Source organism: Cynara cardunculus, assembly GCF_001531365.2.
Source record: "Cynara cardunculus var. scolymus isolate 2C chromosome LG 6, CcrdV1, whole genome shotgun sequence".
NCBI classification, from domain to species: Eukaryota; Viridiplantae; Streptophyta; class Magnoliopsida; order Asterales; family Asteraceae; genus Cynara; species Cynara cardunculus.
The window spans coordinates 17,482,253-17,505,571 of record NC_037533.1 but is presented as its reverse complement, the minus strand read 5'-3'; the positions used below and the strand labels follow the sequence as shown (position 1 = coordinate 17,505,571).

At 37.2% G+C, this 23,319-nt stretch overlaps 3 protein-coding genes across 8 annotated transcripts; 1 reads left to right on the top strand and 2 right to left on the bottom strand.

Moving 5' to 3' along the window:
• Window positions 1–311: 311 nt before the first annotated feature.
• On the top strand, window positions 312–8,598 carry LOC112514586 (lanC-like protein GCR2). Of its 5 annotated transcripts, XR_003069420.1 has the most exons (9): window positions 312–629; window positions 735–913; window positions 3,358–3,469; window positions 3,551–3,667; window positions 3,746–4,057; window positions 5,040–5,356; window positions 5,510–5,622; window positions 7,260–7,627; window positions 8,507–8,598. XR_003069420.1 is itself a non-coding variant. In XM_025121145.1 (8 exons), the coding sequence occupies exons 1-8, from the start codon at window positions 336–338 to the stop codon at window positions 7,346–7,348; spliced, it is 1,533 nt and encodes a 510-aa protein (XP_024976913.1). In that variant the 5' UTR covers window positions 312–335; the 3' UTR covers window positions 7,349–7,796. The 5 variants fall into 5 exon arrangements, 4 of the variants coding, with proteins under 4 accessions (XP_024976913.1, XP_024976917.1, XP_024976915.1 ...); XM_025121145.1 differs by lacking the exon at window positions 8,507–8,598 and having other exon boundaries at window positions 7,260–7,796; XM_025121149.1 differs by lacking the exons at window positions 7,260–7,627; window positions 8,507–8,598 and having other exon boundaries at window positions 5,040–5,274; window positions 5,510–5,626.
• Window positions 6,111–10,531, bottom strand: LOC112514587 (protochlorophyllide reductase, chloroplastic-like). Its single transcript, XM_025121150.1, has 5 exons — window positions 10,301–10,531; window positions 9,881–9,982; window positions 8,462–8,987; window positions 7,299–7,657; window positions 6,111–6,404 (listed from the first exon to the last, which is right to left on the bottom strand). Exons 1-5 carry the CDS (start codon window positions 10,343–10,345, stop codon window positions 6,249–6,251), a joined length of 1,188 nt encoding a protein of 395 aa, XP_024976918.1. The 5' UTR covers window positions 10,346–10,531; the 3' UTR covers window positions 6,111–6,248.
• A 1,031-nt stretch (window positions 10,532–11,562) lies between these two features.
• Window positions 11,563–22,212, bottom strand: LOC112514509 (WD repeat-containing protein 44-like). 2 transcript variants are annotated; one of them, XM_025121017.1, is made up of 7 exons: window positions 20,293–22,212; window positions 15,456–15,546; window positions 15,101–15,258; window positions 14,263–14,314; window positions 14,063–14,142; window positions 13,707–13,800; window positions 11,563–12,403 (listed from the first exon to the last, which is right to left on the bottom strand). In XM_025121017.1, the coding sequence occupies exons 1-7, from the start codon at window positions 21,955–21,957 to the stop codon at window positions 11,826–11,828; spliced, it is 2,718 nt and encodes a 905-aa protein (XP_024976785.1). In that variant the 5' UTR covers window positions 21,958–22,212; the 3' UTR covers window positions 11,563–11,825. The 2 variants fall into 2 exon arrangements, with proteins under 2 accessions (XP_024976785.1, XP_024976786.1); XM_025121018.1 differs by lacking the exon at window positions 11,563–12,403 and adding an exon at window positions 13,339–13,428.
• Window positions 22,213–23,319: the final 1,107 nt, after the last annotated feature.

The following is a 23,319-nucleotide window of genomic DNA, read 5'->3' as shown; positions in this document are numbered from 1 at the left end:
ATTTGTAAAAAAAAAATATTTCTAAGAAAAAATTATAATTTTAAAAAAATAAAGTTAAAAAAAATAAAAAAGATTAAATTAAGAAAATAAAATTTAAAAAAAAATAAAAAACATTAAATAAAAAATAAAAAACTTTTGTGGGGTCCTTTCGCACCAAAAGTTGCAATGCTTAAGGATGGGACCCATCCTAGGAAATAAAAAATCAAAAAAGATCGTACCTTTCATAAATTACAAAATGGTTCTTATAACGATGCTAATAGAATTAAAAGTGTAATTTATTAATTTTTGGATGGTTATTTTGGTAAGGATCCCCAAGTTCGAGGCTATGGCGGTTCATGGGTCTTGATTTTGTTGAACAACAAAAAGAGAAAAATGGCGTGTTATGCTCTCATCGTCTCATCCTTTCTAAGATCGTAATTTCTACTTCCAAAAAGCTTTCCATTTTCCAAATCCATCACAACCCACAAATGGCAGATCGTTTCTTCCCAAATGAATTGCCGGAATTCATCAAAGAAGATGACCCACCGCCACCTGAAACCACCACAAACACCCTTTTAAAGACCCTTTCTCTTCCACACAACACATTCTCCGACAAACTCAAACGAACAGCTTTCGTCCTCAAAGAAACTGTATTCTCTAACTATTCATTTGCTTAATTTTATGTATTCTCTGCGAGTATTTCTATTCGCATATGAATCCCTATCTTCTATTCACATATGAATTTCTTCTTATAGATTGTAACAGAGACATGGGGAAACATCGGGAAACGTCTGAAGGATTATACACTGTATACAGGCGCCTTAGGGACGGCTTTCTTGGTTTTCAAAGCTTATCAAGTTAGCCATAATAAGAAAGATCTTAAATTGTGTAAAGATATTCTTAAAGCTTGTGATTCTGCTTCGCATGGCTCCAGGTTGCTATTTTCTTTGATTTTTATACGTGGGTTTCGGCTTTTTGGAAGTTTTTCTTATGCATCATTGAATAATGTGTGATTTAAATCTTGATAGTTTCTGGTGAGGGAAAGCTATTGATTTCTTTTGTTTTGATTGAGTAGAGGTGTGTTTTGGCTTTTGATTTTAAGAAGCTTTAGTTTTTCGATTGTGTCGAGGAATGAGAATTGTAGGAGTTTCTGGAAGTAATCGATGGTTAAGCTTGTTATGAGTATGTGATCGGTTTTCTTTCACCCGAAAAGGAAAAAAAGCCATGAGAGAAAGGAGGTTTCAACGTATATTGAAGATAATTGGTCCAAGTCTAGCCGATATGAGACTCTAACATGCCCCCTTTAACCGTCTAAACGGAGGTTAGACACGACATACAGAGTGACGAGTCCCTAGAGGGGTAGACCTTGACACTGATACCATGTGAGAACATGTGGAACCCTTTTGGATTACTGTACAAAAGAGCCTGTAAGGAGAGAAAGGAGGTTCCGACATATATCAAGGAGAAATGGTCGAAGTCTAGCTGATGTGGGACTCTAATATGCCTGCTCTAATTTAGGCCAGACTGGCACATATTCCTCGAGAGTGTCGAGTCCATAGAGTGGTATACTTTGACTTTGATACTGATATCATTTGAGAATACGTGGAACCCATTTGGATTACTCTGCAAAAGAGCATTCGAGAGAAGGGAAGTTCCAACATATATCGAGGAGAAATGGTCCAAGTCTAGCTGACGTGGGACTAACAAATGAAAATGGAACTGATACTTTCATTTGTCTTTGATACGAGGGAATAAACACCAAATGGAGGATATATGCTTCATATGATTCTTTCAACCTTTTTTGTGACCCTTTTTCCTTTCCTGGAACATCTTCATCATAAGCGACTCTGCATGCTTCTTCTAAACAGTCTTGACAATTGCATACATCATTGAGATTATATGACCTCAAGACCATGTAGAATGGAAACGGATTTGTCTCGTGGGTAAGGTTTGAAATGTGGGTGTCATTGATTTGAGGTTCGGATACCATAAGTGCTAGCAACTCCTTAGGGGCCATGCTTGCCATATGGAAGGCATAAAGTTTGCCCCAATCATGTAAATGAAACATTTTTAAATGGAGCTCGTTGACTAGTTTGGCCAAAAGGGTAGAAGACCATGGAAAAAAGAAGTTAGAGCCATGTCGAGTAGTTCCATTTGTTACACAAGCTTTCAAAGCCACACTGGATCAGTTGCTTTAGGAGGCTTCTTGAGACTGGTTTCACGTATGGGCAATGGCGGATCCAAGATTTTTCCCTAGTGGGGGCACCTTTAAGGTCGATCAAAGGGCTACAAAGTTGTTTTTAGCATAATTCCATCGTTTCGAGGGATTTTTAAAAGTTTTTTTGGTTGATTTCGAGGGATTTTTTAGTTTTTTTTTTGTCGATTTTAAGGGACTTTTTTGGTGTTTTGGTTGGTTTCAAGAGATTATTTTCGATTTTTTGATTGATTTCAAGGTACTTCTTTTTATTGGTGGGGACACAGGTGAGAAATCACTGGGAGGAACTATGGTATAAAGTTAAAAGAGGAAAATATATATTTAGTGGGTACCCATCCCCCACCTTATAGTACTACATCCGCCCTACGTATGCGCTTCCCATTACCAACCCAAACGGACCCGATAAATCCCACTAGAAAGTAGGGTCAGGGTTGAGATGTATGAAGACCTGACATCTACTTCAAAAAGTAGAGCGACTGTTTCCATCAAGATCCCCGACTTGTTAAAGAGTGTGAGCAAACATGTAGAAGGAACAAGAACTAGCACATGGTGAACATAGAACGAGAACATTAAGAAAGAAAAAGTAACGACTTGGGACATAGAAAACATACAAAGAAGTAAAACAAACATCGAGCCAATATGGCTAAATGCACACATAACAAGCAAGACAAAACATATCCGTTAGCCTAAAATGCCAACTCCCATCTGCTCAAGGTTTTGACTGGTTTTCCATCAAATCCTGTATGGATAAAGATGTCTGTGTGGATTAGTCTGTCTTTTCATAGATGGAAGGAGTGTGTTTTTTTTATTGGGAGGGACATAGATGGAAGGAGTTTGTTTTTTTATTGGGAGAGACAGGTTTGGAAAAAACTTGGCTTTCTGCATAAAGCTCTCCCCTAGAAGCTTATTGAATAAGCCACTTTCTATATCATTAAGCTACTACCAAACAATCATCTATAGCTGACCGAATAAGCTACAAATCCTGATAAGTTCATTAAGCTGCTAACAGATAGGTCCTAACTACAGGTCCCACTTCTAATCTGCCACTCTAATCACTTCCCTAGTAATGATCTTGGTGCTCTGGTTCTTGTTTCTATAGATTTTAGAAGAGGAATGCTTGTGTAAGCCAACTACATATCTAATGATCGCAAATGGGATTGCAGTTGCATGACCTTCATGTGTGGGCAGGCTGGTGTATACGCTCTTGGGGCTGTTGTGGCTAAACAAGCGAACGATGATTATTTGTGTGATCACTATTTGACCAGATTTAGAGAGGTATTATTCATGTGAATATTGACATATATGCTCTTATTGGCGCTGTTTCGTGGGTCAATTGGATTATATTTTTCTGTGCAGATTAAACTTCCTGTTGATCTTCCTGATGAACTATTGTACGGTAGAGCAGGTTACTTATGGGCATGTCTGTTCTTAAACAAGAATCTTGGTGAAAACACAATTTCTTCTACCCAAATGGTAATGTTTGGAGGTTATATGTTTGTTGTTCTTAGATCTTATAACGATGGTCATATATTTGATTCTTTTTATCTGCAGAGAACTGTTGTAGATGAAATTATAAAGAATGGTAGAAATTTATGCACAGGGGAATCCCCATTGATGTATGAGTGGCATGGGAAAAGGTATTGGGGGGCTGCCCATGGACTTGCTGGGATAATGAATGTATTGATGGATATGATACTTACCGAAGATGAGTTGGAGGATGTGAAGGGTACACTTTTATACATGATCAAGAATCGATATTCGAGTGGAAATTATCCGTCAAGTGAAGGAAGCCAATCGGACTGTCTAGTGCATTGGTGCCATGGTGCTCCTGGTGTCGCTCTTACCCTTGCAAAAGCAGCCAAGGTACATGTGAAAATATGTGGAATTTCATTATATTTACTCTCCAAAAGAGTTTTTCCAACATATATTGAGAAGAATGTTTGGTTGGTTTTTTATTAAGTCCAGTTTGGATAAAACTGTCTGTGTGGATTAATCTGTCTGTTTAGATTGGAAGGTTTTTGTTTGGGAGAGTTTTTTCATAGATAGAATGAGCATGTTTTTTAATTGGGAAGGGCGGGCTTGGAAAAACTTGGCTTTCTACACAAAGCTTCCCCTAGAAAATTTCTGAATAAGCCACTTTCTATATCATTAAGCCACTACCAAACATTCATGTATAGTTGATCGGATAATCTACTAGTCACATTAAGCTCATTAACCTACTAACGAACAAGCCCTAAGTCTAGCCTATGTGGGACTCCAACATGCCGCCTCCAACAACGGCTAGATAGGCACAAAATGTCTCAGAACATTGAATACCTAGAGTTGTAGACCTTGACTCTGATATATGGATCCCCACTAGATTACTTTCCGAAAGAGCCTTGAGAAGGGAGATTCCAACACATATTGAAAAGAAATGGTCCAAGTCTGCGGATGTGAGACTCCAACATGCCCCCTCCAACATAGGCTAAACGGGCTCAATTTGTCCCGAAGTGTCGAGAGGGGGATAGATAGGGCACAATTTGTCACAAACTGTCAAATACCATATCTAGAGACTAGAGTGGTAGACCTTGGCTTTGATACCATGTGAGAATACATGGAATCTCATTATAGTACTCTCCAAAATAACCCTCAAGGACAGAAGGGAGGTTCCAACATATATGAGAAGAAATGGTCCAAGTCTTGTAGATGTGGGACTCCAACATGCATTTTGATTGGACTATCCTGCAAACTTGCATGAAATGAAGCTAAGATTAATCTTCTAAATGCTTGTTTACATTGCTTAAATAAGCTCTCATTCGAAACCAAACAGATTTTCCATTCTTGTTAATGGCTCGTATAATATCAGGTTTTCGGAGGTGAGGAATTTCACAAGGCAGCTCTGGATGCAGGGGAGGTGGTATGGGAACGAGGGTTACTTAAACGAGTTGGAATCTGTCATGGAATCAGTGGGAACACATACGTTTTTCTTTCGCTCTATCGCTTAACAGGTGACGTGAAATTTTTGTATAGAGCCAAAGCTTTTGCGGGCTTCCTCCATGATAAAGGTCAGACGCTTATATCAGAAGGAGCAATCCATGGAGGTGACCACCATTTTTCCCTATTTGAAGGCATTGGAGGAATGGCTTATCTTTTTCTAGACATGGTTGATCCATCCGAGGCTAGGTTCCCTGCTTATGAGCTTTAAATAACGGTTATTATTATCGTTTCTTGATTGCTTTCTATGTATCTAAACTTCATGACTAGTTTTCACCGCACTACTTTTCTGTAGTTCAATACTATCATGCATATTAGTGAAAAACTGGCTGGTCTTTGTAGGGAGTGGGGGCAGAGTCTATTATTCATTGTAGGGAGTGGTGGCGGAGTCTTGGTGGCTTTTTGCTACCTGCGGAGTGCTGACTGCCTCTTACTGGGTAAGAGGTGCTCACTTGGTAAGAAGGGATGTTGTTTACCAACACACTGTGGCTGTTTGGTTGGTTTTCAACAAGTCTGGTATGGATAAAGCTGTCTGTGTTGATTAATCTGTCTGTATAGATTGGGAAGGTTTTTATTTGAAAGGGTTTTTCTCATAGATGGAATGAGCATGCATTTTAATTAGGAAGGACAGGTTTGGAAAAAAAACTTGGCTTTCTGCATAAAGCCCCCTAGAAGCTTATTGAATAAGCCACTTTCTATATCATTAAGCTACTATTAAACAATCATGTACAGCTGACCGAAGAAGCTGCGAGTCCCATTAAGCTCATTAAGCTACTAACAAACAAACCATTACTTGGTTAGCGCTTACCCAATTTGTATTGGTAAACGGACATAGTATTTCAGTTTGAGATATACTATTTTGTTAAAAGATGAAAATAGATAATTCGTTTTTAGTATTTCTTGATGTTTTAGTTGCTGCCTATTCAGAAAGAAACACAGAACCTGCAAGTAAATGCCGAGTGATTTTATTGTCGAATCTGGTTGAACCGACCAAAATTTACAATAGAAAACTGCCTGCGTCCATTTCTTATGCTCACATCCTCACCCCAAATGGATCAAACCGAAGAGAGATTTATCTTGTTTAAGCTAACCCGACGAGTTTCTCACTTATCTCCCATACTTTACGAGCCTTGGCGACATCACTAGCTTCTTCTGACAACTGGTTCTCAAACGAAGCCGAGTTATTGTTCCAGCTCCAGTAAACTCCAGATTTCGTCAAGCTTGGATCACTCACAACCTGTATCACAAACCATAACATATTTAGGGGCTGTTTGGTTGGTTTTTCGTTAAGTCCTGCATGAATATAATTATCTGTATGGATTAATCTTTCTGTATATATTAATTTGTCTATATAGATTGGGATGGTTGTTTCACAAGTGGAAGGAGCTATTTTTTAGTTAGGAGTAGGTTTGCAAAAAAAAACTTGGTTTTATGCATAAAGCTCCCCCTTAGAAGCTTACTGAATAAGCCACTTTTTATATCATTCAGTCACTACTATACAGTCATGTATAAGTTGTGAGTTCCATTAAGCTCATTAAGCTGCTAACAAACAAGCCCTTATTTGCAAAACTGAAAAAGAAAAACAACACTACAATAAAATCGGCTTCATAGGACACTACTTACATGTCCTAACCTCGTTTATAGGACTTAAGCTTATAGGACCAAACAATTGTACTCCCTATTTAAAGATTTTACAATAACTTGGTAGGACGCTTTTGAGGAGCTTAAAAAGTTTTTAAGGACAAGTTTGAAATAAGTCATCCTACTATTTTTTATAAAAAGACGTGTTCATAGGACAACTCTCTAAAGTATCCTATGATCCATCTGCGTGAGTTCAATTCTAGACGTCCACAACAATCATGGCCACTGAGTTTATCAAGGCTGATCTCTTATAGTCAGAATCTGTCGGATTAGTCTGGGCATAACCTTGGACACCCTTCAAAAAAAAAGTTAATAGGACACTTGAAAAGTATCCTAAAAAACTTCTATATAGGAAGCTTAGTTGTTTGGTCTTATGTACTTAAGTCCTATAAAGTAGTCTATCAGGACATTTATACATATTTGGCGTCCTATAAAGCCGATTTTCTTGCAGGGCACACTTGGAATACACATATATGGTTCGAGTGTTTACCTGAGCAAGTCTTTTGCCGGATTCCTCCTCGGAGACAAATCCCTTGGTGATGTACCTCTGGAACGGAGGAAAGAGGAGTCTGAAAGCCGGAATATGCTCCCTAAACAAGCCTGTTGTTGCGATACAACCGGGGTACAGGGAAGCGAACGTGATGCCGGTTTCTTCGTGGAAACGGCGGTGGAATTCTTGCATCATGAGCATGTTGCAGACCTTGCTGTCTTTGTACGCCTTTGCACCATCAAAATCTCCTCCATCAATCATGGCAGAGCTGTTGAGTCCGTTCAATCCACCGGCTAGACCTCTCATGTCTCCCAAGTTAGCTTTTGGAGGTACGTTTCCAGCCAATGTGTTTGTGTTTCCTGTAATGTGATCACATTTCATTTTAGGAGTAAACACACACACACACACACTCTCTCTCTCACGGATTTCTTACTCTTATTACAAAAAATCGACTTTATAGGAGGTCAAAGATGTCTTGTTTGGTTGGTTTTCCATCAACTCCTGAATGGATAAAGCTGTCTGTATGGATTATTCTGTCTGTATAGATTAGGAATTTTTTGTTTGGGAGAATTTCTCATAGATGGAAAAAACGTGTTTTTTTAATTGGGAGGGACTAGTTTGAATTTTTTAGCTTTCTGCATAAAGCTCCCCCTAGAAGCTTAATAAATAAGCCACTTTCTCTATTATTAATTCACTACCGAACAGTCATGTATAACTGACCAAATAAGCTACGAGTCCCATTAAGCTGCTAACAAACAGAAATGTCATAATAGACTGCTTTAAGTTTATAGTAGCAACCAATTGTGCTTCCTATATGAAGGCATCACATTAAGTTGATAGGACATATTTGGCATCTTAACGAGTTTTTCATGACACTTTGAAACAAATGTCACTCTCTATGAACACGTCTTTTTATAGGACATTTGTTTTTATAAGACATTTTTTTATGTCATAAAAAGACTAATATTGTTTCTTTATCCACTTACTGTAACACCTTTTCATAGGACGCATAATTGTGTGGTCTTATAAACCTAAGTCGACATTTAGGGCTGTTTGGTTGATTTTCCATAGGACGCATAATCATGTATAACTGACCGAATAAGCTCATAGGGGTCTTATAAAGCCGATTTTGTTATAGTATTGTGATTAAAATTGTATAATACCTGTAATGGAGCCAACAATGATGAGTCTTTTTGATGGGTAATCAGAATGCTTCAAGTCATCAAGCAACAATCTTGCAAGCAAGAAGTGACCAAGATGGTTAGTCCCAACGCTGAGCTCGAACCCATCAGCCGTAAATGTGGGCTCCTTAGCGGTCGGAAGATAAACGGCTGCGTTGCAAACCAACACATCAAGCGGTTGATCCGATTGCTTGAAGTTGGCGACAAACTGTCTGACACTGTCAAACGACGCAAGGTCCAAATGCATAACGGTATAATTCTCTTTTAACATTCCATTCGATTTGGCTGCTCTTTCTGCTTTTAGAAAGTCTCGACAAGCCATAATCACATGCCATTTCCCTGTTTCGGCTAGAGCTTTTGCTGTGGCTAGACCCAAACCAGAGGAAGCCCCGGTGACAACCACCGTACCCTTTCTTAAGGTTTTCTTCCCATCGGTTGACGCCTGGTTCACCGACGGTGTTGTAGCAACCAGGGCTTGGGTTTTGAGTGCACCCCTTTGGCTAAATTCCTTTTCCAAGAAGCCCAAATCTTGTTAAGCAGAAAATTATACTTGCTAAAACAAAATCGGATTTATAGGGTGCCAAAAACGTGGGAAATTGACCAAAATAGTCGACTTCCCCAACCAACTTCACTTTTCAGCCATATTTTTTAATTGAACTCCCATTTTAATCGGAGTTTACGCAAATGCATAAAGCATTGCGTAAAGACTGGTTATTTTGGGAAGAGGCTATGAAAAGTGGCTAAAAAGTGAATTTGGTTCATGGGATTTGTTATTTCAGTCAATTTCCCCAAAAATGTCTATATGTCTTAATAGACTTTTTTACAAGACGAAACACTTGTGCGTCCTATGTAAAAACATTACAATAAGCTTATTGTATGCCTTTCGGTGTACCAACAAGTTTTTTGTAACAATTTTGAAATATAGCGGTTTTATTAAAAAAAAATTAAAATTGTTCTAAAAAACTTGTTAACACGCCAAATAGTGTCCTATAAACCTATTGTAACATTTTACATAGGAGCTGCTTGTTAGCAGCTTAATGAGGTCGTAGAGTATTTGGTCAACTATACATGATTGTTTGGTAGTGGGCTTAATGATATAGAGAGTGGCTTATTCAGTAAGATTTTAGGGAGAAACGTTATGCAGAAAACCAAGTTTTTTCCGAAACTGTCCATCCCATTTAAAAGCACGCTCCTTCCATGTATAAAAAAACCCTCCCAAACAAAAACATTCACACCTTATACAGACTGACTGATCCACACAGGTAGCCTTACTTATACAGGACTTTAACACATTTTTGGCATCTTATAAACCCGTTTTTGTTGTAACGACATCAAGAAAACGGTAACCATAGAATTTGAAGGATGGAAAAGAAATGAAAGCAGGTTTCTTGTAGTACCCACCCTGTTTCTTGATGCTGCTGATGATTTGAGGTCAAATTTAAGATGAGATGATAGTGATGCTCCAAATAAGCTGGAATCCTTCAAAGATGCACTGGTCTTCCCCTGCAAAATGTACCACATTGTTACTACACATTCATATACATATATATATATATATATATATATATATATATATATACACACAGAGACAGAGAGGAAGGTTAGGGGGAAAACCCAAAAAGATGAATACAAGTAATTGAAGTTGTTTCTTGGTTTTTGTGCATGCATTCATGTAATGCATACCGGTCAAAGAACTTACAAATTACTAGGATGCATATGTGCATACATGAACAGTTACAGTTAGAATGGTCCTCAGTTTTTCATATATTTGTGGTTTTCCCCTAAACCTGACCCCGATATTAAGAGAGTTGAAGGAAAAACCTCTTTGTGAATGGAGAAAGAAGGTGAAGTAGCTTGGAGAGCCATTGGAGGTGTAAATATGAAGTGGGTTCCTGTAAATATGTAAGCAAGATTGTTGAAGATGATGAATGTTGATGTGATGTGGGGATATTTATATTACACTTTTGATTCAAAATTTGGTTTATGTTTATGATGATTCTTTATTAGTGGGTGGGTGGGTTGGTTGGATAAGATAGTTGATCATTAAAAGTGGTGGGTCGCACTAGATTTTCAGATAACCAATCAGAAATCGGATTCTAGATTTTCTAGCTGAGATAAGTGAAGTGGGCCTGAAGCTACAGAGAAAGGTGCTCTGCCCAAAGCATCAAACAAAGAGTTATGGGCTTCGAATAATGGTTGTTGAAAAGGAAGTTATGGATGTATAAAGTACAGATACATGGAAGAAGCGTAAGAAAAGATTTGAATTTTTGATCATTTTGAATCTTACCTTATTTTATAATTGTGTCTGATATGAGAATTGATCTGGTATATCTTGATGTATCTCATTACCGTTGATCTTTAATTAGGGTTGATCTAAGGGTGGAAAACTATTAGTACTATTCTCACTATAATTTCTATTGTTGTCGGAATCCATTAGGACATGGTCAAAATAGAACTAATCCGTTGAAATTTTAGGATTTCTCTTATAAATTATAAAACTTAAAGATGTTTCTTTGAACTTTATAAAATTCAAGAGTTCAATGGAAAATTTTCATAGTTAAATAAAAAGTTATAAATTTCATTCAGCTCCCTCTCTTTTTATAACACTTATTCACTCTTTTTATCCATTTCTATTACAACATAGAACAACTTCACCAACACTTTTGTAGCTTCTTTTTTCTCTTTTTAATTATGATTTTAATAATAGAAAAATAATAAGTGATCAATTTTCATAGTAAAAAATTGCACAATTTTGTTCAAATATTTAAAAATATACTGACATTTTTATTTTTATATTATATTTTACGAATTATTTAATAAAATTTGAGTATTTATTAAAACTAATTATAGATTGAGTATCTCACGAGCTACTCGGGTCGAGTGTTGACCGAGTCAATCTCAAGTAGCTCGTATGATTTACACCCATATTCATTATGAAGAATCAATCAATGACCGAGTCAATCTCGAGTTGTCTCGCATCATTTACACCCCTATTCATTATTAAGAATCAATCAAGCGAACGAACGAACGAACAAATGCTTGACTCGATCAACCAAAAACGAGAAAGCAATTAACTTTATGTAAAACCGAACGATAATTTGAATCGAAAAAAATAAACTCTTTAAATTCCAATCTTGCTTTCTTGTCATCCTGCTAACTCTACCCCTTTTTCCCTACTACTAAACCAAAAGAGTAAAAAAAAAACCGTTCTTCTTTTCCTTGTCTAACTTCTTTTTCTGCAATGCCTTTTTGAACAGGCAAAGCCACACCCATATATGCTGCTAAAATATTACAAATCATGGAAAACATCTGTACAAATTTCCCAAATAACAAACCAACCTACCTCCTATATTCGAACCGGCAATCCGAAGTTCTGAAATGTTCTAATTTCCCCATGAAGCCCAGCCGTTACGATCACCATACCCCATGCTGACTTAATCGGGCCCACTCCATTCATGAAATCCGAACTCGTGTGTGGACTCTGGTTCTTGGTGGGTGGAATGAGTTTTTCTTCTGGCCACGTAGCGGAAAATCGATCAAAGAAGTAACCGTTACTTGCACTAGAAATGATTCCGTGAAACGGATTGTTGTTGCTAGTTGTTAGTGGGAAGCTACTGCCGTTCGTTTCTTCTTCTGGTGTTGGAGGATGGTTTGCTGCCGACACCTCCAAGTGGTCCCCGCTATGTCTATTGGGTTCTTCGGGAAACGGGTCTTCGGTCATACCCGGCCACGGGATGGCGACGGATACATCTTGACAGTGGAAGTGTTCGTAAGACTGAGTAACCTTGACGCCTTTGTTTCTGCTAGGTCGGGAATCACCTTCGTGTTTCCAGACGTAGACTTGAGAATCCTCGCTAGCACAAACCACGTATCGCCCGTTTGCTGTGACCGAGGCCGAGATTTGCCGGTTTGTGCTACGAAATCCTGTAACGATCCAAATGGATGCATAAACATCAGAAAGAAGAGCACCTACTCTTCTAACCGGACCAAACCAAACCAACTCAGAATATCTCACTTAAAAGGTCTGAAGTAGAGGTGATCATTTGTGGGTTGGGCCGGGCCTAACCTATTTTTCTTGTCTAGCAGGCCTAATATAGCAAATTCAGTCCCTTGTTTACGGGCTTCAAAGCATGTCTTAAGAGCCCTATAAACGGATCGAGCTTGTCCAAGGGCTAAAGGGCCTAAACATCTTTTCATATTTTTAATAAAACAAAAGCTATGTAAAAATCACAAGTTATGTAAAATACTTCAAAATACATAACAATTTTTTCAACTTAAAATTAGGAGTGAATACATAACAATTTCGCAAAACATGGAATATCAACAAAGAAAATGACCAAATGAGACAATAAAAAATTGATCAATGAAGGTAATTATGTTTTTTACTTTTTAGAATTTCAAAGGGTGTTATTATTATGGGTCGCAATTAAGTGTAAATTGATAAGTATCAACAATTTGCAATTTTATTTGTAAATTTTAAGTATAAAAGTTAATTATTATAAAAATATTTAAGGGGCCAGGCCTACCCAAAATAAATTTGCATCGCTCATGCCCTCCCATTCATTTTAACAAGTCAGTCGGGGTCCGCCCATTTCTTCAGGAATGATAGTCCAAACCCGCTTTTCTAGCCATGAACAACTCTAGTCTTAAGGATGAGATGTCCTACAATAGGTTTCCACTTTCAAAAACTAAGTGCTTACTTTTCAATTCTACCCTTAATTATGAGATGAGGAAATTCATTGGTCTCACTATTATTAAGGGTAATATTGTCATTTAATTAATTAAAAAGTGTAATAATTACACATTTATAAAACTGCATGCCATTTTTAATATAGGGACATTTCTAAAACTTATGAAGACACTAACTTAAGACTTCTAGGCAGTAATAAAGATTGAAGAATAAAAATCAACATGTGATAAAAGCTTAACGCGTCAAGTTCGGGGGAAAACTGCAAAAAAAATATTAAAACTAAGTTACCCCCAGGTAACCTTTACCATTCACCTAAATGGTATGCACATGTGCATACAAGTAATTTCTAAGTAAATTGTCCAGTATTCACATGTGCATAACATGCACAAGTGCATAGAGACTAAGAAACAACTTCAATTACTTGTATGCGCATGTGCATATCCAGATGAATGATTACTAGGGTGTTCCTTGGTTTTTCATTTTTTGGGGGGTTTTCCCCTTAACCTCCCTCTAAGCTCAATATCTCATAAATGTTACCTTTGAACTTGTGAACCAAATCAACACCATCAACAACACGAATTCGTGAATCTGCAGATGTAATGAGCACTTCTGATGTGGTACCTGGTGCAAACTGTAGAGGGTACTAATCAGCAATGCATATTATCATGAAAAGGAAATCCCAACAATAAAATTAGTAAACATCGCCACAGCAAACACACAAAAATAAAGAACCAAAAGGCCATTGCCCAGTGGTAGTAACCCAACCTTCTTGAAGGTCAAGGGTTCAAGTCTCATCAAAGGTGAGAAGTGCGTGGGTTTTGCCGTATTATATTATATACTTTAAAAAAATATTGCCATCAATGAAAAATAAATGTAATAGCTGAATTTTTCACCTGAAAACCAGTGATCTTTTTATGGCGAGACTTCTTTTTGTTCTGCAGGCTGATCTGGCTTTTCTGCTGCAATTTATTTTCTGCAAAATATAGAAGTTTTACCAACATTTGAGCATAGATAGACAAACAAACAGAAAACGTGCATGAACACACACATATACATATATATGTGTGTGTGTATATAGGTATATCAGCCATACCAGTTGTGTTGTACAAACAGCAGCTTCCCTTGTATGAACCAACTAGTGCAGCCTTCAAGAATCAACAAGAAAAGTTCTGTCAGCCACAAATGAAACCAGGAATATACTCCCTCAATTCCAAAACAAATTGTCCACAACTTTAGAAATGTGTAATCACCACATTTTTAATTAAATGACAATTTTACCCTCGATAATAGATGGAGTGATGATTTTATCCATCTCATAACTAACACTCTGTTCTCGAAACCTTTTTATGAAGGAAAAGAAAGGAAAGGAACATGGAAGGAAAAAAATCATAAGTTTCCTCCCAAGACTTTCCTTCGAAATGTGCACGGAAAGGGAAGGAAAGAAATTAAAACCCTCTAACAAGATTATAGAAATTACAAAACCACCCAACCTTTCATCATAAAAGATATAGTTTTAAAGGGTATATTTGTAAAAATGACATCTTTCCTTTCCTTTCTCTCCTATTCAAGAACGTGAATTTTTTTTTTCCTTTTCCTTCCCTTCGAAAACACACATAAAAGAAATTGTTTTCCTTTCCTTTCTTTTCCATCCATTTATTTTCTTTTCTTTTCTCCCCAAATTCGAGAACATACATAAAAGAAATTATTTTCCTTTACTTTCTTTTCCATTCATGTATTTTCTTTTCTCCCCAAATTCGAGAACACAGCATAAGGGTAGAATTGGAAAGTACACTTACTTTTGAAAGTGGACATTAATTTCTAAAATAGAAATGCGGGTACTTATTTCGGGAAGGAGGAAGTACAAAATAGTAATTCCCACTTCACTCAACGTATATTTTAAATGGGAGTTGGATAAATATTTATGGCTCAACCTGACCATCTGGTGTATAGCAAGCAGCAGTGACCATCTCATGCATATCATTCCAATCAACCACTTGCCGATCAGGAATGCTCCATATACGAACTTTAGCATCAAGAGATCCACTGATGAAGTATCTATCATCAACAGGATTGAACTGGATGCAAGTTACTGTATTAAAAAAGGTCCAATTACAGAAACTTAGTAATCATAAAGATACGTATATTCCCACTAAAGGGAACACAGCGATTTGCTTGGCCATAAAAAATTATGTGTAACAAGTACTTAGTACTTTCCAAACCGATAGTTTCCCTTAAAAGCATCAAGATGCAACACAAAAATAGACTTTTTCCTTCCAATAGTCATACCGTAGTCATTGTGAGAAAATATCTTCAAACATGACTTGCTAGACAACTGCCACAACCGCACAGTTTTGTCCATTGAAGATGAGAGCAAATCCTGAAAATGAAATTTTATGCCAATAAGAGGTTTTCATATATGATTTGTTGTATTTCAAAAAGTATGTAATATTAAAATAGCATATTACATAAATAGGATGCAAACATTTAGGAGCCCTTTACCAAACGCTAAGGTTAGCACAAACTGGGTCACTTACCTTACCTGGTGAGCATGGCAAGGACCAAGAATTTTACCCAGGTGAGGATGGTGGCTCATTACATAGTACCTTTTTGTATCTACTTTATTTACTTTGTCTTCATAAATTAACAAGGAAAAATATTTATAGATGTTAATCACAACAGATAAAACAGATCGGCCCATGTTTATGAAAACAAGCTAAGCTTCTTCATCAGATTCCGGTAAGTGGCTACTTGTTGATACCATCTAACATTATGCTGAAATTGGAACTCCAAAAATGAAAAACTAAGAAAAGATTACATCTTGATGTAGATCTCGCACGTGGCCTGTTTGTTAGCAGCTTAATGAGCTTAATGGGACTAATTCGATCAGCTATACATAACTGTTTGGTAGTGAATTAATGATATTGGAAGTGGCTTATTCAATAAGCTTCTCAGGGAGAGCTTTATGCAGAAAGCTAAATTTCTTCCGAACCTGTCCCTCCCGATTAAAAAACACTCGCCTTCCTTCTACGAAAAACCCTCCGAAACAAAAACCTTCCCAATCTATACAGACACATCAATCCCAGCTTTATTCATACAAGACTTAATGGAAAACCAACCAAACATCCCCTAAGTAATGATGGGGGCGCTTGGCTTTTCAAGGGAATGAAAATGGGAATGGTTATATAATAAGGAATGATGATGTTAGGGAATGAAAAACCATTCCTCCATTTACTAGGGTATGGATGATTAACCACTTTTAAGTGATCAGCCTATTGCAATATTAACCAAACATCATTATTCATTCCCATTCATTACCCCCCTAATACCCCCAACCAAGCACCCCCGAAGTTCAATGTCAACTGCCACTTATCATTGAGTTCCAGAGAACACACATGGAATCAAATTACATTATTGAAGACACAATAAGTTGAATACCAACTAAATCTTCTTTATTGCAGAATAGTAGTTCTCAGCTTTTCAAAGAAAGGGGATTCTAGAAACTTAAACTATTCTCAATCACCTTTCGTTATTGTGTTTGATACCAGTTGTCGCATAATGGGACAGAGAGGTTACATGATAATTCTCCAAAGTGCAAAGGGAAAACATTCTTTCAAGTTAATGATTGACTAATATCAGCCATGCCCCAGTGCCCTCCTCTTGTCATCCAGCTTGAAACACATCAGAATTTGATGACAATAAAAAACCAAACAAATGCATTTTATTTCATTCAAATCCTACTTCTAAGTTTAGCTTCAGCAAACCAACCAAATGAATTTCTATTACACAAATCCTACTTGAATGTTAAGCTTCAACAAATCACCTAGATACAACAGGAGTTTGAAGCCAAGAAATAACGAAGACCTCCTAACAATTATCTACACCTATAACCAGGTCTTTTGCAACTCGAGAGGAAAAAGGCACTTATAAAATGAATAAATAAACATATTAGTTGATATGTGGATAAACACAAAAAAAACAACCTACGTAAATTTGCAGCCTGGTGTGATGAAAAAAGAAACCAAAAGCTTTGCTCCTAAATAGATGCTCAAAAAACATCCTCACAAGCATGCTAGAGAGAAATACAATTTGATTAGCATGTCCAAGAAAAAAGTGGATTTAAGACTCTTAGATACTGTAACATTGTCTGATAGTGAGATTCAACTCGCTTGACCCATTCATTTCATTTATCATCTCCATTATATGGGACCTACAGACACAAAAACTTGCATCACTGAGATAGGAGCACAAAATAAACCTAAGAGAAAAAACAGAACAAGCTCAAGAAATTGACCTAAAGCATTTCCCATTTAACCATCAGGTTTAAGAAGATCAAAAGCAATGGTAACTATATTATAACCAAGCATCCATCGTTATAATATACCATTGTGTCGTATTGGAAATCAAAATTTTCAACTTGGACTAGGAGCATACATTGTCTATGCAACATATCAATAACCTAATCAAGTGTTTTGTGTTAACAAAGAACGGAAAAATCTCTAGAGCGCACTACCTAAGTAGTAGCTCCTTATCTTTAAACTTGTATGCCAGTTATCTTCCCCTCATTAAGCATGTCTACATAGCTTTATCCACACAAAAAGAACAGATCTATATAAACCAGATCCAATATACCCAACCCAAAAGTAGGATATGGGGGTAAGATGTATGTAGACCTTTCCTATGCTTCAAGAGACGGGAACGTTGTTTCTGAGAAGACCACCGATTTGTGAAGAAGATTTGAAAAGGATAGCTAGAAGCCACATTTTTACAAAATACTACTAAATTATTATCAATAAAGATCTAGATAAGATTGCAAAGAACCTGAAACAAACGTTAAAAAAATTGAATGCAAGAGAAAATAAAAATGAAAGAGAAAATGATGAGAGGGTGAACAAGAACAGTAAATGCGGCTAAGCCAACACTAACTACATAAAAAGCACACAAAACAATCCAAAAATTCTCCCCTATATATCCATCCTACGGCATTACAAACCTATTTGTTGATTCTCCCTATGATTGAGGGGGAGAGGAGGCAAGGCACTCCTATCTGAGGTTGTGCCCTCGAAAAGTACTAACTCCTCCATGTCCAACCTTTTAGCTCATCCCACATCGTCTTCGGCATGCCTTACCTCCTCACCCCCTCAACAATGACCTCTCCACCCTCCTCATTGGTGTCATGTGTAGTCTTTTGCAAACGTGCTCAAACCACCCCAGTTGGCAGTTTATGCTCTTTCAATTTATCCAAGATAGGTACAACTCCTAGCTCTACACACAAAACCTCATTCAGTAACATATCAAACATAGTCCGATCACGGGTCCATCCGAGCATTCTCATTTCTACAACTTCCCATTTTCCTCTCATGGGTTTTTTTTATCGCCCACCACTCATACCCATACAACATAGTATGGCCACCCAGTGGAATTTGCACTTTGAGCCTTGACAAGACCTTCTTGCCACACAACACTCTTGTGGCCATCCTCCACTTTTCCTAGTATGCCTTTATGCAGAGTTCAACGTCCTTAGCCTCTCCCTTCTTCCGAATCATCAATCCCAAATACTTGAAACATCCTTTTGAGGACCTTTTGCTCCCCAATGCTCACGTCACCCATGTTACACTCTGCCAAAAAGTGTATCTTTGATCAGCTAATGCACAAACTTTTAGCTTCCAGTGTGGTCTTCCATTACTCTAATCTAAAATTCACCTCCTCCTTCGTCTCGGCAATGAGTTCAATGGCGTCAACAAATTAACACGTCAGAGAACACTCTCTTGGATCGTGAAGGAAATCTCATTCAAAATTACAACAATGGGAATAGGCTTAAAGTGGATCCCCACCTAGAAGCTTTTTGTCTCTCCCACCGGTATCTTGATACAGCTCCTTGTATTCATGTACATATCCAGAACCACCCCGACATACCTCTATTGTACCCCTCTAACGTCCAAGCTCTTATGGATCACATTGCTAGGTACACTATCATATGTGTTCTCCACGTTTATGAACACCATGTATAAATCCTTCTTATACTCTCTACACTCTTCCATAAGGTACATGAGGAAGTGGATCGCTTCCATCATAACCTCCCTAGCATGATGTCAAACCGGTTCTCAGTCATCATCGTTTTGCGACGCACCCTGACCTCAATCACTCTCCCCGTAATTTCATTGTGTGGCTAAGAAGTATTATGCCACGATAGTCGTCACAATTCTATGCGTCACGTTTGTACTTATAGAGCAGTACCACCGTGCCAAGCTTCCACTTGTCAGGCATTTTAGTAGTGTTGAAAATGATGTTATATAAGATCATTAACTACTACACTCTCGCCTTCCACAGCCAGATCTACATAACTTCCATAAATCCATCGCTCTTTATTTCTCAGACAGATTTTAAAAATTCATGTATGAGTTACGTACCAAAAAGAGCATCTGTTGTGGGATCTCTTTTCTTTTTATTTTTGCACAGAGTGTATGGATATTAGCCGATCATCATACAAGTCTCGTACATTCCAAAAGCCAAATGGAAACCCTCATTGCCACAAATGTTTCTCGTATGGACTAGAATAAACATGTTTGTTTTGATACGAAATAATCAAAGAAAGGTTTCCCTACATTCTTGTTAGTTTCCCAATATTAATTGATAGTATGGACACATGGTGTCCTTTCTTCAGCACTTTCGCATAGAGAAGGCTCATGTATATACTACCTGGTGGTGATTTGGTCAAAGTCAAACAATCTAGATTAGTGTTACTATGAATATAATTGACTTCAATTACCCCGTAAAAAGATACAGTCCCATGCCTTGGTAAAGAAAATTAGATTATATTAGCCTAATCATTGACCATGAGACAGCAACTTAAAGATACCAAATCAATTGGTGCAATTGAAACATATAAGAAAAAACCAAAAGAGCTTATGTAACAGAAAATAAAAATGTAAAAAGTGATAACAGACACCATATGTGCTAGAAGAACATAATCATGAAGATGCATTACGAGAAGGCGTAAAAAGTTCGTATCCATCCTATTGTTCCACCAGAAAAAACATATTCATGCTATTTACCCACAGCGAAGATGATATCAATGCAACTAAGAAGATTACGAAAGCAATTTGATCAACCACTGCTTGCTAACCTGAGATTTGGACCAGGACAGGTCAAGCACATCATCCAGATGTCCTTTGAAAGAACAAACTGGTTTTTCTGACAGTGCAAACATAGTCTCTGGCACGACAATATGGTCCAAGCTTGTAGATTTTCGGCTTATGGATAACCTTCCTCTTCTCTTTTTCTCACGTTGGCTATTTGGCGATGCCAAGGCTGCTTCTGGCGACCCATTGGACAACAATAAGACATTCAGATTGCCATCTTCCTGCTTATCAAATAAAAGATCACCTTTTCTATCAGAGGACACAACTTGCCAGACATGAATGAGACAGTCCTCACCAGCACTTGCAAGATACTTTCCATCCAAGCTGAACTTAATGGTCCAGATCGATCCATTGTGAGCCTGTATCTCCTGGCTTTTATAAAGAGCCGTAAGATCTTTACAAGATTTCCCATACTGTCGAACACGTACTCTCTCTGGACCATGGAACGAAACATCCTGACTATCATCGGTGGCAGAACTGGACCTTCTTCCACCCTTCTCTGAGGATGTATCTCTCTCATCACTGCTCCGTCTCTCCTTATGGCCTGTAACCGAACTGGCTACATTCCTAATACTCTTCAACCAGCCCCCTTTCTGTTTCAATTTAGATCCATTCACACCGCTGTTCGTGTCAGGAGAATCCTTATTACCAGCCTCCACATTCTGTCTTCTCATCAACTCCTGAACAATAGGTGAATGCCCAACGCAAATTTCGAATTCTTCCATAGTTAAATGCCTCCCTGTTCCAACTTCCTTAAGCTTTCCCCACATACCATCCTCTCTCACCTCATCGACCACAAACTCCTTCCCATTATCAAGATTCTTAATCGTGCACACTGCATCATCGCCAACCTTATTACAATCCAAACCCGTCTCTGCTACTTCACCCTCGTTGTTACTAACATCCAAGTTCAAATGCGTAGAATTATCACACTTGATAATCTCTTCACCCCGCCTAATAAGTTTCCCAGTGGGAGGTTTATTAGGCGAAGCAGCATTAGCACTGACAGCAGGCCCACTGCGGTTTCGAGATTCAACTGCAACAAGTTTATCGACGTTGTTACTTACAGCTGCCGTCGGCAAGGTATCAGCAACAGGGGAGGAAAATGAATGAATAGAAAGAATTTCTCGACAGGAATCCAAATTAGAACTAGAATTACGGTGTTCATGATCAGCAGAATTTGGTCGAATAATGCCAAGGTTAGAAGAAATTGAAGAAGAAGAAGCAGCCTGATGGCCTAAGTGATCCCCACCACACCCATACTTACCGAACTTTACAACGGCGGTGGCTGAGGAAGAGAGAGAAGGTTTATGGCGGGAGAGAGATGAGTCACGGCTGAGTCCCATCTGTCGAAGCAACCGCATACGACGTTCGTCAACCGATGACGGTCGTGAGATCCAAACCTCGTAATTGTTAGCAATCCCCAATGGGAATTTAGGGATAGGTATGGACCGTGCCAAAGCATCATAATCATGAACATCGCTGCAATTCGGATCACCTAGAATTATGGCATCATCATCATCTTCTTCCTCTTCATTGTCGGATGTTGAGGAAGAAGAAGAACAAGTAGTTGAAGAAAGTAATCGATCAAGAGACTCGTAGAAACAGTCGTTGCTATCTTCTTCGTCTTGGTGGCCGGGTTTGCTCATCGTTCGGGCATTCCCATCTGATAATGAAAATGCCCGGCCGGAATCGGATCAAAAAGTATAGTCCAAAGGAAGAAAGAGGTGGATCTGAGAGAGAAAGAAACAAGACAAAGAGATGAGGTTTATGGTTATGGAAACTCAGATCCGATGAAGGAAACGAAACCCTATGCAGTGGAAGAGACGTCGGAAGAAGAGCAACAGACGGAGGAGTGTGGCAGAGAACGGTGTCGTCCGGAGCACTGTGTGTTGTGTGGGGGAGAGAGAGAGGAAGATTGGGTTTGGTCCGGTGGTTGTGTACTATGATATGTAAAAAAAAATTAATACAAAAATATTTTAAATTATCAGTTAGTTTTTATCAAATTTAAAAGCATCTTTAATAACTATGTTATATTTTTTTTAAAACAACATATTATAATTTAAAAAAATTCAATTTCAACAACTATTCAATTTTAACAATTATAAAATAGATATATTATTAAGATATTTAATATATTTAATAAAATATTATTTATTTTTAATACAATGAGAAAATATTAAAATAATAAATTTTCTCTCTTTTTAGAGATTTCTTTAAATTTAGAGATAGAATGTTAAAATTAAGTACGACTTATTAAAGCTATATGTTTGAATTCGTGTAATTAACTGCGTATAAATATAATCAAATAGAGAATAAACATCTCATTTTAAAATCTAAAAAATCTAAAATATAATTATGATAATTATTGAGTTTTCTACCAAAATAAGTAATTATTATCTTTATTATATTATTAAATCAAATATAAATTACTTCGTTATTGAATCTAAATTAAATTATATCGATATATTTATGTCAAATTTTTATAATATATTCAAATTTATATTTTATTCAAGATAAAAACATCATCGTTTTTTTAAAATCACGTAAGACCATATTATAACATCGACTGAAATAAAAAATAAAATGAAATATTAAAACCAAGATGCATCTCGTTACATTACACGAATACCCGTCTATTAATATATTAAAACGTGACTACAAATTAATAATTAAAATAATTATTTCTTTTAATAAACTATAAAAATAATAATGACATTTGAGCAACATATATTACCATCCCTTTTAATGTCATAACAGCTTAAATCATGCATTAAAAATTAAAAAATAAAAAGAAAATTAACATATATAAATGCATTTAGTAATATATAAAGATGCATTTATCTTATTATTAAACAACTGGTATACCGTTTTTTTTAAATTTAATTAAAAATAGACAATTTACGTCGATAACAATTATTTTTGACGACGATAGAGCCGAGTTGATTATGACTTGAAACCACCATCATTTTTCCTAAGAAGACAATTGATATATCATAACTGGTACGTCA